The sequence below is a fragment of the Penicillium robsamsonii genome, assembly GCF_028829455.1.
Source record: "Penicillium robsamsonii strain IBT 29466 chromosome Unknown utg000003l_segment0_segment0, whole genome shotgun sequence".
In the NCBI taxonomy this organism is placed as follows: domain Eukaryota; kingdom Fungi; phylum Ascomycota; class Eurotiomycetes; order Eurotiales; family Aspergillaceae; genus Penicillium; species Penicillium robsamsonii.
The window spans coordinates 799,838-816,499 of NW_026643221.1; the positions used below are offsets into that span (position 1 = coordinate 799,838).

At 49.1% G+C, this 16,662-nt stretch overlaps 6 protein-coding genes across 6 annotated transcripts; 3 read left to right on the forward strand and 3 right to left on the reverse strand.

Moving 5' to 3' along the window:
• Nucleotides 1–259: 259 nt before the first annotated feature.
• N7447_005018 (putative iron-sulfur cluster-binding protein) lies at nt 260–1,515 on the reverse strand (the record flags this gene model as incomplete). The annotated part of the gene is made up of 3 exons (XM_057229280.1): nt 260–687; nt 739–1,207; nt 1,264–1,515. 3 exons carry the CDS (start codon nt 1,513–1,515, stop codon nt 260–262), a joined length of 1,149 nt encoding a protein of 382 aa, XP_057084370.1.
• Nucleotides 1,516–1,817: 302 nt separating this feature from the next.
• Nucleotides 1,818–2,997, reverse strand: N7447_005019 (aromatic ring-hydroxylating oxygenase subunit alpha; the record flags this gene model as incomplete). Its single annotated transcript, XM_057229281.1, has 5 exons — nt 1,818–1,942; nt 2,003–2,418; nt 2,470–2,651; nt 2,708–2,860; nt 2,911–2,997. The coding sequence occupies 5 exons, from the start codon at nt 2,995–2,997 to the stop codon at nt 1,818–1,820; spliced, it is 963 nt and encodes a 320-aa protein (XP_057084371.1).
• Nucleotides 2,998–3,804: 807 nt separating this feature from the next.
• Nucleotides 3,805–6,455, forward strand: N7447_005020 (GTPase-activating protein GYP7; the record flags this gene model as incomplete). The annotated part of the gene is made up of 5 exons (XM_057229282.1): nt 3,805–3,951; nt 3,998–5,366; nt 5,418–5,680; nt 5,735–6,053; nt 6,115–6,455. The coding sequence occupies 5 exons, from the start codon at nt 3,805–3,807 to the stop codon at nt 6,453–6,455; spliced, it is 2,439 nt and encodes an 812-aa protein (XP_057084372.1).
• A 1,677-nt stretch (nt 6,456–8,132) lies between these two features.
• N7447_005021 (GAS2 domain protein) lies at nt 8,133–12,273 on the reverse strand (the record flags this gene model as incomplete). Its single annotated transcript, XM_057229283.1, has 2 exons — nt 8,133–9,584; nt 9,640–12,273. 2 exons carry the CDS (start codon nt 12,271–12,273, stop codon nt 8,133–8,135), a joined length of 4,086 nt encoding a protein of 1,361 aa, XP_057084373.1.
• Nucleotides 12,274–13,134: 861 nt separating this feature from the next.
• Nucleotides 13,135–14,675, forward strand: hxkB (putative hexokinase; the record flags this gene model as incomplete). Its single annotated transcript, XM_057229284.1, has 3 exons — nt 13,135–13,297; nt 13,341–13,780; nt 13,827–14,675. The coding sequence occupies 3 exons, from the start codon at nt 13,135–13,137 to the stop codon at nt 14,673–14,675; spliced, it is 1,452 nt and encodes a 483-aa protein (XP_057084374.1).
• A 140-nt stretch (nt 14,676–14,815) lies between these two features.
• Nucleotides 14,816–16,183, forward strand: N7447_005023 (checkpoint protein HUS1 family protein; the record flags this gene model as incomplete). Its single annotated transcript, XM_057229285.1, has 5 exons — nt 14,816–14,858; nt 14,904–15,022; nt 15,081–15,930; nt 16,014–16,090; nt 16,157–16,183. 5 exons carry the CDS (start codon nt 14,816–14,818, stop codon nt 16,181–16,183), a joined length of 1,116 nt encoding a protein of 371 aa, XP_057084375.1.
• Nucleotides 16,184–16,662: the final 479 nt, after the last annotated feature.

Below are 16,662 nucleotides of genomic sequence, written 5' to 3' on the forward strand. Positions count from 1 at the left end.
TTCAGGCAGTCTATCTCTTTGCACACTGCTATCCATCAGTATATACTAAATTAAACTGGAGACTAAAGCACTTACATTGGTCTGCTTTTTGGAACAGAGCGCTCCCTTCTGGCTTGTGCATCGCCGGGAGGATCTGACCTCCTTCGATCCGTTCGAGCTTTGTGTGCTCCTCGAGTCGACTCAAAACCTGACGTATATCTGCTGAATTGAATTAGGCAATTGAAAGAAATATTATATTCAAGGACAATACCTGTAGCATCTAACTCGCTGGAACACCTAGTTCAAAGATTAGCAACAATTCTTGTCGGGCATCAGATACCATATAGTTATACCCTTGTTTGGCCAAGATAGATTGATACTCAAGCTCAATCTCTGCAGCCAAATTGTACGTCCAGCTCTGCAGTACTTCGGACATTTTCCGAATGTCAGGTTCACTCACAGCGGACAGGGCGAAGAGGTCGTAGCGAATATTCGTCTTCGACTCAGAGGCGGGAAAGAAGGAAATGGCGAGGCATATGCCCACGTCTTGAAAAAAATACATAAGTGTAGTAGGAAACAAGAAACACTCTTGCCGGGTGCTATTCCGTCTAATAGACCTGACAAGCTTCATGATAGGAGATGGCCTCGATAGTTCAGACATTCTGCGATGTAGCCCACTGGTGTACGCATCGAGCTGACGGGATCGTGCTATTCAATATCAGCCATTGTCTTCAAGAATTCTTCAAATTGGTTACTTACCTCCAACCTTCCAGTTAAAGTCCCCCGACAAAGTCTGACCTGCAACCCAAGTAGATTTCGCTTCCAAACCAGCGAATCTGCTCAAATCCGAAGTCATCCCACTGTCAAATGCAGCCGGCTCACCAGAATTGAGATTCACAAAAATCATTCCTTGGTCAGTGGCATGCGTATGAACCTCAAACAGACTATTCTGCGACTTGTCAAACCCAGGAACATCATCAAACTGAGGAGCCTTCACCAGTCGACCAGTGGTATCATAGCTCCAACCATGATACCGACAACCAAGAATAGTCGAGGCACCCGTCTCTCTTCTGGTAATAGTATAGGCACGATGGCGACAGACATTATGAAATGCGCGGATCTTGTCGTCCTTACCACGAATGAGAAAGACTGGGAACCCGGCAAGATCAAAAGATTGATACGAGCCGGGTTTCTCAAACTGGGAGTTGTGGGCAAGGTAGACCCATGTCTAGAGCCGTATGTTAGCGATACTGTTAAGCCGTATATCAGTAGCAATTATATTACTTGGCTGAAGAGTGCGCGTCGTTCGAGCTCGAAAACTTCCCGACCGCTCCACCATCCTTCTGGGATTTCGGGCTCTTTGGAAACGGTAAAGTCTGAGTTGTTTGAAGAGGTGTTTGCAACGGATTCAATGACTTCGCCGGCTTTAGGTGCAGATAAATGGGGCCATGCTCGGTTGAGCAGAAAGATAATTGTGACCAAAGCCACGAGGAGGGAGGCTGGAGAGGATAAGAAATCTGCTTCAGTAGACTCCATGTCAACTAAACTGTTAATAAACTATTGCTGTTTTGAATCATAGAAAGTGGTTGGCATCTGCCACTGATATACTTGTCCTGTCACCCCTCCACGTTATACTCTCCACATTTAGCGCAGATACCTCCCTATATTACCCGATTGGGTTGGAATTTCCTGGCTGTATCACTCGGCTGACCGTCACTTCTGATTCTCATCATGTAGGTTAGAATTATCTTTATCATACGGTGAGCACTATGCAAGGCGTTATGATATAGTTGTATTAACGTTCATATCAAAGACCAATCACTATATTCCCATAAATACTACGCTGCCATTTGAGCCATGGAGGGGGCAACCTGCTGCTCCATTACAGACCCCTTCGCTGCCTTGGCGGTCCTGTCAGACTCATGCTGTTCGCAGACCATATCAAAGACTCGTCTCTGGTAGTCTGAGGGAGATATGTTTTATTAGTATTAGTACATCAACCAATCTAATAGACTCAACTCACACGACACGCCATTCTCCTTGTTTGGGTTCAGGATTCCCTCGTGATAGACCCCCTTGGCTAGATTGCTCTGGGCCTTCTCGCAGAGCTCAAAGTCTTCCATAGCAACTTGACGCACAAATTTAAAGTATTCTTCGAACTTGTCTCCGGATTCAAGGTGGAAGTAATCGAATTCCATCCGGGTGACATGCGGGTCAGCGGTCGGACATACTCTGAAGCAGGACATGCCACCCCCATAGACGTTCAGTGTGCAGTTGGGGAAAAAGTAGAGGAATAGGCCATCATCTGACTTGTTCGGGTCTGCGATATGCTGCGAGAAATTGTGCTTATTGCGCACGGTGTAGAAGGTCGGCGGGTAGTATTTGGAGAAGGACGGGTGGGTGTATTGGCAGTGTAGACACTCTTGATATCCGTCGACCCTGACGAAAGTTAATAACAACACAATAGAAAATAACAAGAGGGAAATTTACATGGTTTTCCAGTTGAATCGGCCTTCATAGCTGATGCTACGACGGTGCGGCAGCTTAGTGAAGTCGACTTTGCCGAGCAGCTCCTCAAGCTCTGGGAAGAATTCATGGAAGCTGGGAGCATCATCGGAGATAGTTGAGAAAAGCAGCCCAGTTGGGGTGAGATGACTGCGCAATTCTTTACCCTGTAGGTAGCATGCTTGTTAGAAGGAACTTCCCATTTCATCTGGTTCACCCGTACCGTTTTCGCGCACACAACCTTCAGCTCCTCAGCAACGGGGTTCAGTGTCTCCCCCGAGGTGCGAACAGCAGATACAGGCTGTTGTGCAACTTCATAGGGAACATGCTCGCCAACAACCTGGAATCGAGTGACTGGGCCGAGCAGGTACCAGGACTGGAGGACATCTTAGTCTCCCTTAACTGCTAAAAGACTGCGTTACATACTTTAAGAAAGACCGCCCGCCGCTCCATCTGATACAGAGACTGACTACAATACCAGGAGGCAGGCAAAGTACGAGTGAGCTCAGACATGATGTCGATGAAATTGGTGATTAGATTCAAGTATCAAATAGACACGGTTGAAGTTGACTGTTAACTGCGACGGCGACAGCGAGAGAGCATTTTTATATCGCTACAGATTCACCTTTGTGTCAACAGGGTGTCTCTCCGATGGATAAAAATGCATTTTTAGTGGCAATAAGGTTGTCCAATCTTGAGTGTGCTGGAGCTGTGGAGAGGTGCGGTATATTGTTTCCCAAATGAGTTATCAAGTCCCGTTGATGTCACGGCCGATCACGCGGTTAGCCCACAGGATGTTCTAGCCATGCAAAATCTCCGATAGACAATATATCTCCAGGGCTGGTTGGGACTTTTATGAGCCGAGTCAAGAATAACGCTAATGGGAGATATATGTAAAAAAATATTGAGATCCGAATGCTTACAATGTCCGATAGCAACAGTTGCTCCAATCATTGGGTCTCATTTGCTGTCTTTCAATGGCTAACAGGTGGGTTACCTATATAAGGAGTACTATAAATCAGGAACGACATAAATTTAGAATCCACATTGATCGCAGAGTATTCGATTTACCCACATTCATCACAGAGTGTTTACTGAAGTTCATGAATTTGGCTGCCTGGAGTGGCGAAGAGCAAAATGAAATGTAGTTTTCTATTCAAGATCCTCATCAATACAAAGATCTAAAGCTTTAAAGCTTCAAAGAAAAAGAAAGAGGGAGAAATCAGACGATCCGTATCTTATCGGGCAATTACGTCGTCTCCAACTTCCAACTTTCCAACCTCTTGGAACTTGACAACTCAAAGATCTCATCTTTCTATAATGGGCCCTGTCAAATATACTCCTCCTCCTACACCCTCGCCCCCAGCATCTTGTTACGCCATGAGTGACGAAGAAGAAGATGAATACAACACTATCGCCCAGGCTGCCTCGGGTAGAGGGGTGAAGTTGCTCTTCTCCAAAAGCAAAGTGAGACAATTTCCATCAAGTAGGAAAACACAGCTAATGTATCTAGGTCTATGTTCATCCAACTTCCTCCTCCAAAGATAATATCCCTGGCTTTATCGCCCTCGTCCAACAAAAACCTCTCCCCGCATCACATGCATCCGCTCATTCCAAAAACCCCGATACACCCTCCTATCTCCTCGCATGGGTCCCAGAGTCATCCCTCGGAGAAGCTTATGATACGTATGTGAAAGTAGACCTCTCCGAAGGTGACTCTCCGCCGCGCCAGACGTACCTCGTTCCGCCGCTTCCGACCACAACCACCTACAAAGACCCCATCGGGTTATATTCTTTTGCGGTTCCACTATCAGAGATATACTCGCTATTAGTACGACCGCCGAGCTTAGGATGGTGGTTTGGGAGCTTAGTGATCAATACTCGAGCGGGTGATGGTTTCCCCGCGTTATTTTTCCATGACGACGAATGCGAATCAACCATCCTACAAAAGAGGAAGAGGGTCAAGGAGAACTTTGATCCATTCGGCAAAGAAGGGACTTTGTTTTGGGGCGGTGATGAGATACTGCGCTGGCTGCGGAAATATGCGGACGTGCAGCGCTCCGCGGTGGACCGTAACGTCTACCTCATCAACCCGTCGGATGAGGACCAGCTGTCCTTCGGCCGACCAGTGAGCCACGGCGACAAATCCATGGTAGCAAAGGCACAGCCCGAAGCCGCGGCCGGTGGATCCCAAGTCCAAGCGCCCGATGCCAGCATGGATCCATTCATGAAGACCCTCAAAGAAACACGGTGGAAAGTGCTGGAGCAACTGAGCAAGATCACCACTTTTACCCGTCGGACGGCCAATGAGATTGCAGATAATCCTCGCATACCGCCTCAGATGCGCCGTCTAATGAAGAATCCAGAGATCCAGACGTTGCAAGATGAGTTCGACAGCGCTAGGGTTTATCTGGCTCGTTGGGCGATGAGTGTTGCCGAGCAGAGCGATAAAGAGCGAAATCAGCGTATATGGACCGCACAGGATATGCTGGAAATGGAGAATAGCTCGGTTGGCGACTTTGAGATCTTAGAGCTGGAGACCGGGAACCTGGCCATCCAGGAGCGGCGCCGTGTTCTCCAACTGCAAGAATGGGAGGGCTTCTTCGACCCGACTTCGGGTAGACTCCAGGTAACGACAGAGGAAGTCAAGGAGCGGATCTTCCACGGCGGCTTGGATCCCAATGATGGTGTCAGAAAGGAGGCTTGGCTCTTCCTTCTCGGTGTGTATTCGTGGGATAGCAGCCGCGAGGAGCGCCAAGCCATCATGAACTCCAAGCGCGATGAGTATATCCGGCTGAAAGCGGGATGGTGGGAGCGAATGGTCGAGGGCAACTCAACGATTGAGCAGTTTGATAACTGGAAGGAACAGAAGAATCGGATAGGTGAGATTACACACTGGATTCGACATAGTGGCCACTAACACATGAATACAGAGAAGGATGTTCACCGCACCGACCGTACCATTCCTTTGTTTGCGGGCGAAGACATCCCTCATCCGGATCCTGATTCTCCGTTTTCCGAGACGGGTACCAACGTGCACCTGGAGCAGATGAAGGATATGCTCTTGACGTACAACGAATTCAACCCAGACCTCGGGTACGTCCAAGGGATGAGTGATCTTCTGGCACCAATCTACGCTGTGATGCAAGATGATGCCGTCGCTTTCTGGGCATTTGTCGGGTTCATGGATCGAATGGTATGTTTTTCACGCCGTACAAAGCCACACTCTCTAACCGATGCGAATTTACAGGAACATAATTTCCTCCGAGACCAGTCTGGAATGCGGGGCCAGCTGTTAGCCTTGGATAACCTCGTCCAGCTCATGGACCCGCAGCTCTACTTGCATCTGCAGTCCGCCGACAGTACTAACTTCTTCTTCTTCTTCCGCATGCTGTTAGTGTGGTACAAACGGGAGTTCGACTGGAGCGATGTTCTGCGTCTATGGGAGACGCTGTGGACCGATTATCTGTCCAGCAGTTTCCACCTGTTCATTGCGCTCGCCATACTCGAGAAGCACAGAGATGTAATCATGGACCATCTCAAGCACTTTGATGAGGTGCTGAAATACAGTATGTTGAAATCTGGACGTAATAGGTATTGATTTCCAATTACTAACGTTGCAATCTCCAGTCAACGAGCTTTCAAACACAATGGATCTCGTACCCATCCTCACCCGCGCGGAATCGCTCTTCCACCGCTTCCAGCGTTCCGTGCAAGCCATCGACAAGAAAGACAACTTCCCTGCTGCACCAACCGCCCACCAGCGTCGCCCAGGCGCGACCGGCCAAGATTCACCTTCAGGCAGCAAGGGAAAGTCGCCTCAGCCTACTGTTGGATCAAGCAGCGGAGTCAACGCTGGCCCCTCTAACCTTCAAAAGGCAATCGACGCCGATAAGCCCAAGGTGCTCTCTCCAGAGCTTCGCCAATTACTCCGGAAAGACATCCCCTGGAAACGCCAACAGACTTCATGATTGGCATCTGGTGCTATCTGTTATGTTTGGTTTGGATGCCTCGCTTGATACGGATGTAATTGCTTTTTCCTACCGCTGTTCTCGAATTCTTGGTTATTCACGATTTACGATTGCCTTATGTATATTCTTCCTTGTTTTTTTTTTTCTTTCACGACTCAATTTTACGGAGTTAACGGACATGGATCAAGGTGTTTTGCCATATCACACCTTTATTTTGGACGGAATTATGCAACATCTTCATACACCCGCATTTGAATGCAATCAATGATTATGGACTTCAGTAACACCAATAGAGGTGTCTATACCAGTAAAACTTCGTATAAGAACTTCGTATAGCCACATGCTTCAAAAGGACTTATGTTGGAAACAATAAAAGAAACAGGAAACGCCATGGTGTCCGTTCTAGCCCAACGTGAGAGATCGATTGGAACACGACCAGTTGCTACAAGCTGAAGCCGAGAACTTTGATCTTTATAGACAAGCCCAATCCCCATATCCTTCTCATAAACGAATCTTCTCTCAAGGCCCGCTCGTCTAAGCTCAAGTCGGGTGATGTGACTGTGGACTTGCCGCCGAACAGTTTGGCGGCAAAATAACTTAAGCCGGAGTTTGATGTAGGTCAGATGGGGATACTGGTTGAATCAGGCGAGGACTTCTGGAAGCCCGTTCTTGGTCTCGTGCATGCTTGGCTTGTTCCAGTCCATCTCGGTATGGGCTCGCGCAAGCAGTAGTACTCCTGAGCTGTACTCCCGAATCTCGGTGATTGAGAGAGACTGGGGAGTGGTATGGCGGAGAGAGGAAAAGAGTAATTGATACCTATTTATACAACCGGCTACATTTATCAAGATGATCTGAGAGTTATATCCTTTAGAGTCTTTCAGTTAGAACTCTTCCATTTTGTCAGATCACTGGCAATTGTCAGGTCTTTCTTTGCCCTCTTTCTCTTCTATAACCCAACCCATATTAGAAGCTCACAGCCTCAGAGTAGATTTACTTGAACTATATATTGACTCCACATATCCTCTTCTTTCTCTTCTCTTATCTGCCTAAAATTTGCCTGCTAGTATAACGCTAAGCCCGAGGTTGCTCCCCCCTCCAATATCACCACATTCAAGTCTGTTAAAAACCTAGAATTTATAAGGAATGTATACTCCCATCCCACAGGTTCTTCCGTTGGGTAAGAGTCTCGGTATCTCTAGGGGGCATCTTCCACTGTGACCTTGGTTGGTCCTTTGGATTATCACGAGATATCGGCATCAACACTAGAAAGTAGATATTCAAGATGCTTTGAGATGGGTAGTGTATAGAAAATACAACGCAATATGTATGAAACTATCTGTAAATGCAAATATGATTCTATCAACCAGATAACTGTAGGGTATTGTTGAGCTCTAACACCGCACCAAATCCCGAATCAAACACAAAACCAAGTGAGAACAGATTCGCCGCGCTGATGCAAGTAGAAGAGAAGATAAAAACCCGAGATAGAAAAGGACGGTGTCAAACATGTACTGCCGATGTCCATTTGTCCAAGAGCCCATGGCTCAGGATGATGCGAATAAAAACAACTGCAGACCCGTCAATGATGGGTCCAGCGGGGAAATAAAAACATTGAAAAAAATGGCTATCAAAAAAAGAAAAAAGATTTTATATGCGAGGGATCACAGTTGCCGAAATTCACGGCCTGCGAGATCCAAGACCTTTCAGCACGACCCGCCTGCTGGTACCGATAGACCCGATATCACCAATGCTGCGGACTTTAGGTAGGGAGTGTCCAACCATGCTGCCGTCGCCAATATCAAATCGGTCATCAGCATCGTGGTCTGGTGGCATGCTCAGTGCGAATTGGGGTGGGTTGTGGGAGCTGGAGCGGCGGGTCTTTTGGAGGACATCGGCAACCCAAGCTTCACCCTCTGGGCTCATGGATTCGTACCGAGCACGAGGCTTAGGACCAGCTAAGCCCAGCGGAGTGGAGCGGGATTCATTTGCCATGGAGGCAGCAGCGGCTTTGCCGGGGGAGTGGGCGTCCCCGACTGAATAGCCGGAAGATACTGAAAGGCGTCTTCCGGTCGAGGAAGGGAGAGGGACGGCAGCGGGTGGGGGCGAGGTGAAGGAGGATATGTGGCCTGTCGTCACTGCTCTGGTGCCCATTGCATCTGATGCGGTCGAGCCTCGTCGTTTCTTGTGAACGGTAAGGGATGAAGGTGGCCGAGCACTGATCACGGATGGTGGTCGGGAGGGCGTAGCCCGGCCGGAGGCAAGGTACGTGGTAGCCGGGGTCAGCATACCGGGAGAAGTGTAAGAGGGCGAGGAACGTGATTTTATGCCCTGCACCTCCACACGGGGGGTTTCAGACACCTTGCGGCGACCATGATGAATGACATATTCGCGAAGATATTCGCCAAGATCAGCCCATCCACCGCCAACACGAACCATCACTCGCTGCCCCTCTTCACCAACGGTGCGAACGAATAGTTTTGTCGGGGCTGACTGGCCCCCGTGGTGGAGGTGATAAAGTTTCACACAGCTGTCCTCTGTCTTGAAGGCATGGGAATGCCGTCTCCGGCCAGCCGGCATCAACATCAGAGAAGGTGCGGGAGTGCTGCTGCGAGTTGGACCGGTGGGGGATTCGGATCGGTGCCGCATTCGTCGGTCCAACGATGACGAGGATGAGGACGTTTCTACTTCGTGGTTGGAGTCCACCATATGGATATGGCCAGGCAACGAGTTGAGAATCGAGTTAATCTTTTCGTCGAGCTGGTCTCGCGGTTGCTTGCTGTACTTGGTTGGCGAGGGAGGGCGGAATCCGAAATTGGTGAGCTCAGATTCATGCTCTTCTACATAGGACAGCTCTTGTCTCTTCACGCCCAGGCTTTCGAGACTTGGATGAGCCGTCAGTCGCTGCCGCAATCGGAGAGACTTGGGCTGAAGAAGGTGCTCCATGGCCCTTCGGGCAGAATTCATCCCGAATGTCTTTTTGTTTCGTTCCGCAATTTTTGCCATCTCATTTTGAGATTTCAAGTCATTTGCAGACTTTCCTCGAGAGAGCTGATGATGGCGAGTAGGGAGACGTGGAACCGGTGGAGTGGATGCAGCAGAAGTATCCTGGAATGTGATTTTGGTTCGTGTCTAGGGGTTTTAATTAGGAACAGTATAAAATCAAACGAAAAATTGGTTCACATACCTTTGGGGGTTGGGGGAAGTCGGCAGATGTAACAGAGCGTGTCCGGGTCCTAGACGGGTGCACACTAGCCACACCTGGCGCCGACTCGCTTCCAAGGCCCAACTCCAAGCGTTCATTGATAAACCGCTCGAGGGGTAGGCTGACCGTGCGACTCTGTTGGAAAGAGATTCGCGGGTCAGGCTTCTGGTTTTCCAGACGACGCAAACGATCCTCTCTCAGGGTATAGTCCCCATGCGAAGGAGGATGTACAGATTCAGGGCGAGAAGACGTCCCAACAGGCGTTACATTGGAGGAAGCAGTGCGCGGCTCAAGTGCATCGGGACTGGATATGAGGGAAGAATGGTCTGAAAGCAAAGAGCCCACAGATCCAGTAGATGTCCGACGACGATGCGTAATCTTGTGCGTCACTTTATCATCTTTGTCGAGATCAACCTTCCCTGGCCGGGGTTTGGAAAGTTTGATGGGGCTCTGTAACGGCTTGCGAACAGTCCGTTGACCAGGTTCTGCTTTCCCTTCGTTCGGCGGGGGTTGAGACTTGATGGGCGTGTGATTTGAGCCCGACTTGGGTGACGCCACAGCCATGGGTATTTGGGAAGCCCTGCCAGACGGTCTCGATTTCGGCACTCGGATGTTTGACCTGTTCGGTGTGAGCATCGGAGAGATAGCTGCTGCTACCGGAGTATCAAACTGATTGTGTTCACTCGGCCCGATGGGCGATTTGGGATCTTGATCAATAGAAGAATTAATGGTTTTAAGCTCAGGGTTGGGTTCGGTTGATTTGGAGTGTGTAAAATGTTGCTTTTCCTCGTCATCGGGGTTCTTCACGCTTTCATACGCCACAGTATCACGAGGCAGGTCTTTAGGACTAGCAGAGGCATGGGGGTCTTCCGCGGCGGGTACACCAACAGAAACAGCTAGCTTAGGAAGTTGAACATCCATTTCAGATGCAGCGGAATGTTGAAGCAAAGGATCCTCGGCTGGAACCTTATGCTCAGACAATGGAGTTTGTTTTGTTAACGCCTGGCTTGGTGGTGACACAGCTACGTCTAGCTGTTGGAAATCTGGCGGAGGAATGTTTTCCTTGTTTTCCATGGTGCGATCAATTGCGCAAGGCGTATGTACAGGAGCCGAAAAGAGCTGTCGACTTATCGCAGGAGCTGGCGGAAAGTCAGACTGTGTTGGTGTCTCTAGGTCCTCTGCCACGGCCACAGGTGTGTGATCTTCTTGTTTCTCTTCGATTGGAGACTTTGATAGCGATATCGAGAGTTTTAGGTTTGGCGAAACGTTCCCTTCGACGCAGTCTCCGGGAAGTGGCGTCTCTTGAAGAGATATCGTTGATTGTTCAACATTGTGTAGGCTAGTTGGTCTTGCGTCACTAGACGAGAGCTCAAGGCCACACTGGAGTTCAGACTCATGTTCGACAACCTGATCTGAAGGGGGATGGAGATCATCAGAAGGCTCTGATACAGCTCTACCAGATGTTGGGTCCGGCCCTTTTTCCTTCAATGACTCTACCCGGTGGAGGTCGCCGGCATGCATCTCAGCCACTTGAGCCTCGGCTGTTGACCGCAACCACTCGTTTTGAATCTTGCATTTATCAGCCTCCACTACCCATGTAGCAAAGTCGGACTCAATGGCTTCCAGGTCATCAATCCATTGTTCGGGTAAAGAATCCGGACGACCCTCCAACGCGTCGAGAACTCGGTCCATCCGCCTCCCCACAGCCACAACTGCAGACTCTAGTTTAGCATGCTCGGCAGCTAGGGATGCATCGGAGGATTCGCTCGAATTGGAGGCAGAGGAATGTGGGATTTGTAAGGCGTGGAGGGAGGAGTCAAGGGCAGAACGGGTCAAGTTGAGCTCTCTCAGCAGACCGGGAATTTGGCGTAAGACAAGAAGGCGAACTTCCCAGGTGGCAAGTAGGGCATTCAGTCGTGATAGATATGGAAGAGCTCGAAGGATAGTCGCGGTAATGACAGCTGTAAAGTCACTCAGCTGTACGTAGCTGAGCGGTGGAGGCACGGACACACAGCTTGTGGCGGAAGAGGGCCGAGACCTCGATGGAATGTGGGCATTCAAAACGTGTTCCTTTAATTCTTCCACGTTAAGATCGTCCATTCCATCGCGGATTTCATCAGCTCTCTTCTCATATCGCTCGACCACGCTGGCTAACAAGCTCCCATAGTAGCTTTCCTGGGTGTTGCTGGGGGAAGCCAAGAAGCCCGAAGGGATGGGGTTTCCGCCAGAATGCGACTCAGATGGGGGAATAAAACCCATCCCAACCTTGGCGTCGCACTGATTTGGCCAATCCCATGATAGAACCTCTTTGTGCCATAAATTCAAGTTCTGGGCAGCTACCGCCGCACGTATCCCTAGGGCGCGTTCTGACGGCGACACCTGGGAGATGCTTCGCGAGAGGATATCATGAGCGGCTTGTTCGTTCGACGGTACCGCATCAGTTGAGGTGAGGGCTTGGAGAGTTGATTCGGGGGAGAGGTTGCTGAGGAGAGGGTCGAGTTGTTGGTAGATGGAGCTAGGGGTCCTTTCAAATGAGGTTGAGCGCGAGTTATTTCGGGTGTGGGAGGGGGAGAGGCGGATGGAAGGGCGATCCAGATTTATTCGACTGGCTGCCATGCCGAATAGATGTTCAGCCTAAGCCGGGGGTGTAAAAGTCACAGAGAGCCTCGACTGGCTCGAGGATGGCATGTAAGTGACGGACGTCGGAACGAGGGCGGGAAAGAGGACTGTCGAGCCCGCATGCTGAGACGCGCGTCTTGAAAAAGTGCAGAACTTAGCAAGCAATACGCTCGAGGAGATTGAAGAGACAATAAAGAAATAGAAAAATGATTGGAAATTCGACGAGTTCAAGTACAAAGGTAAGAAGCGAGGGAGTGCGGAGAGAGTGGCTGGTGCGAATTGGGCACAAATGAGCGACAAGGAGAGAAAGGCCTGCTTTCTGATCACAATATTATAAAAATCAAAACAATCGGAAGATTTTCTGATGGATTATTTTGACAATTTGAAGTGGAGATCCGATCAGGGGAGGGCTAAGGTGCTAGTGGAGTTGCCGACACGAACCATCGCCGGAAGATCCGCCTTACTATGGGGGAAATTACTGGGTATATTTTTCACATTTTACTACGATTGTAGCATATCGGAAGGGAAAAAGAGCAATTCTCCTTGTTTAAACGGTGAGGAAGCAGATCGAAAAGAATTTCCTAAAGGGGAAAACCAGGCTATTTGAAAATAGCTTCAACTATAGACGCAAGGGGAATATTTGAATATTTGTCCAATTATTTCCTATATACTCTTCATATCAGATATGGATACAGCAAAACCTAAACAAATTACCCATTTAATCTATTTCTATGATCACTATGCGGTCATGATGGCGTTCTCGGAACTCATGGCGCACATCCTAGCCCTGTACAGAGGGAATATCCCCGAGACTCTCCAAAGCTGCAAAGCTGCAGAAGTATCTTCTACCAACCCATCATGCAAGGGCTTCGATACCGCCCAGATCTTCTTAATGGTGTTGCCGAAGTGCTCACTAATGAACTCAAGCAATATGAAGGATGGTTCTTGCTCGAGCCGCCCGTATTGAAGGTGATCTCAGATCAATTTGCCCAGCAGCTGGAGAAAGGGCTTACCGTTGAGGGTGGGTCTATTGTCAGTACCAAGATTATTTGGATATCAAGTAGATACTGACTGGGTTATCGGCGTCATGAAGCCCATGAACATCACATGGATCATGAAATACCCGACAGGCAATGAAAAAGGACGCATTCTCACAGTTGACCTGGGAGGAACCAATATCCGTGTATGTGATGTCTGTCTTTCCGTGGGGAAGCGAGACTTCGAGCAACGTCAACGGAAATACAAGCTTCCGGAAGAAGTCAAGACAAGCACAAAAGAAGTCCTGTGGGGCTTTATTGCGGACCGAATCGAATCCTTCCTCCGTGAAAATCACTGTGAAATGAGTGCTTCAAATCCTCTGCCGATGGCGTTCACATTCTCATTCCCAGTGGAGCAAAAGTCTATCCGTAGTGGGATTTTGCAGCGCTGGACCAAAAACTTCAGTGTCTCTGGAGTGGTAGGGCATGATGTAGTACCCCAGCTGGAAGAGGCACTTGCAAAGAAGGTAAGCTCACGTATAATAGTAAGAGAGTCGCAGCTGATCGAATTAGAACGTCCCAGTGAAAGTGGTCGCCCTCATCAACGACACGGCGGGGACCCTTGTCGCATCACATTACCGGGATCCGCAGGTAAAGATTGGTAGCATTTTCAGTACTGGCTGTAATGCAGCATACATGGAAGAATGCCGGGATATCCCCAAGCTACGTGATTCAGGACTGCCCGAAGGTGCAACTGTGATCATCAACACCGAGTACGGCGCCTTTGATAACGAAGGCAAGGTGCTGCCCTTGACTCCCTTTGACCGCCAAATTGACGCGGAGTCCGCCCATCCAGGCACGCAGATCTATGAGAAGATGGTGGCTGGTCTGTACATAGGAGAGATGCTGCGTCTGGTAATGCTGAAAATGCACGAGAAAGGTATACTCTTCAAGGGCCAAGATGTCTCGCGACTTCGGACCGCCAACTCATTGGAGACATCGTTTCTGTCTACTGTCGAGATGGATATTTCAGACAGTCTAACCGACATGAAAGAGGAGTTCAAGGAGAGCCTCAATCTGGAACTTTCGCTGGACGAGCTGAAGGCATGCCGTCATCTTATCGGCCTTATCGCGATGCGTGCAGCGCGTCTCTACGCGTGTGGAATTGCGGCCATCTGCAAGAAAAAGGGGATTCGTCAGTGCCACGTTGGGGTTGATGGCTCAGTATTCAGTAAATATAGTATGCTCAAGGGACGGGCAGTCCAGGGCCTTCGTGATATTTTTGATTGGGAGCCAGGCAGATTGGACTTAATTGCTCTGAACTCGGCCGAGGATGGGTCTGGAGTAGGAGCAGCTTTGGTTGCAAGTTTGTCTCTTGAGCCGAGTGAATTAGCAGAATGTAACACGGAGGAATATATGTAAAATTGAATGCCATCAAGTTCGAAAGCTGTGAGGAAAGACCTCGGGAGTTGTAGTTGTGAAATCGCCATTTCCATTATAGACGATAGCGATAAGCACTTTGGTTGGAGTCGACCCTCCTCCCTCTATCATCAACTCACACAATGCGGTTCCGAACACAATTAAGAGACAGCAGGACCTTCTCCAGTAAGTTCAATGGTTGAAATAAAATGTCGGAGCTAACCAAATCAGAGCTCACCGCGTCACTGTCCTCGCTGGGCAAGGTATGTTGGATGCGCCTGGAGTACGAGGTGATCCGCTTTACGATCATACCCGACCAAGGCACACAAGTGTGGGCATCAATACCAGTTGTATGCATAATAATAATCAAATCTACCAGTCATATGATATATATTGACCGTTTGTCAGGGAACCATTTTCGATGAGACGACCTATGAGCTAGAATCCAATTCCGACGCTATCAACATCGAAGTCAACATCAGTGTCCTAAACCGAGCCCTACGCTCCGCCTGGGGCTCAACACATACACAGCTCCGCCTAACTAAAAAAGACAAAACTCCTCTCTTGGCACTGACAGTCCTCTCATCAGAATGGACAGACGGGAACATGGCCTTGGCCACCAACAATGACGCTGATGGCTTTGGTGACCCAAACCCAGCAGCTCCAATCGATACAACAGGCGATCGAGGCCCACGCGAGCGCCAGACATGGATCACCCAAGAAATCCCCATCAGGATTCTCCACGAGTCAGCAGTCGAAGGCCTACACGAGCCGCACTGCCCAGATCCCGAAGTGCATATCATCCTACCCAATCTAGCGCAGCTGAAGAGCATCTCCGATCGCTTCACGAAATTAGCATCCACAGATAGCAAAAGCCGACTACCAGGCATGATGGCGCCCGATGCGCCGGGTATGCAATCTGTTTCTTTCAGCACGGCGGGCGCTAGCACAGCTGCCACGGCACTGTCGACCAACTCGTCTCCGAAGCTTGAATTATCTGCTAATATGCATGGCTCACTACGGCTTGCTATTGCTACGGATGAGCTGCGCATCGCGAGTGTCTGGACTGATCTCGTGAACCCACCGTTGGATCCTGCTCAAATGAGCCAGGAGCAGATGAGCCAGCTTCCCAGTGAGCTTAATCGGAAGCGGGAGGCGAGCGAGGGATCCGAATCTGGCTGGGCTAAGGTTCGGATTGATGGAAAGGATTGGAGTCGCGTGCTCAGTATTGGAAGACTCAGTCCGAAGGTTGTTGCCTGTAAGTTGTTTTGGATTTTGATATTTGGAACTGCCGCTCGCTCGTGCAAAATTCTGACTCCGTTTCTCATCTGTTATGGTCAGGCTTCATCAATGAAATGGCACTGGTCCTTTATGTTTACCTGCCGGGTAACAGGGAGGGAGAGGAATCTTGTCTAACAGTGAGTAGACATGGCCCCAAGAATGTATTTCTCCAACAACCAAGCCTACTAACAGTCACGTTTCAGTATTATATCAATTCATTCACCACATGATGCTGAGGTGAAATATGAGCTACAATGTCCATCTTGATTCAGGCGTTCAAAATTTGGAATGAATTATTAAAAATCGTTATTAAGACAGGTGGATGTCAAAAGTCATGCAAGAAGAAACCTCCAGATCCAGAAAGTGCCAGCTAGCAACAAAATGCTGGGCCAGAATATAATAGCAAGGGGAGGAGGGTGATATACACAATGCCAGGAGTACGTGCCCTTTGACTCCATGGATGACGTCGCGCCAAAGAACAGCAAAGTTCAAGCTATGTGCAAAAGCAAGGCTTCGAATGAGGTTCAGTGAGCGAGAATGCAGAGAGATGGCGTGTCTGCCGGGGCAAGAAACAAGACACATGCAGTATGCTGGTGCAATGACAAATCAGGTAGTAACAGGAAGTTGTATTATTCAAGGGTAGGGGGATGCGGTTCATCAAAGAAATCATGTAAGAACAAATAAAAGGCATAACGACGAAACGAACATA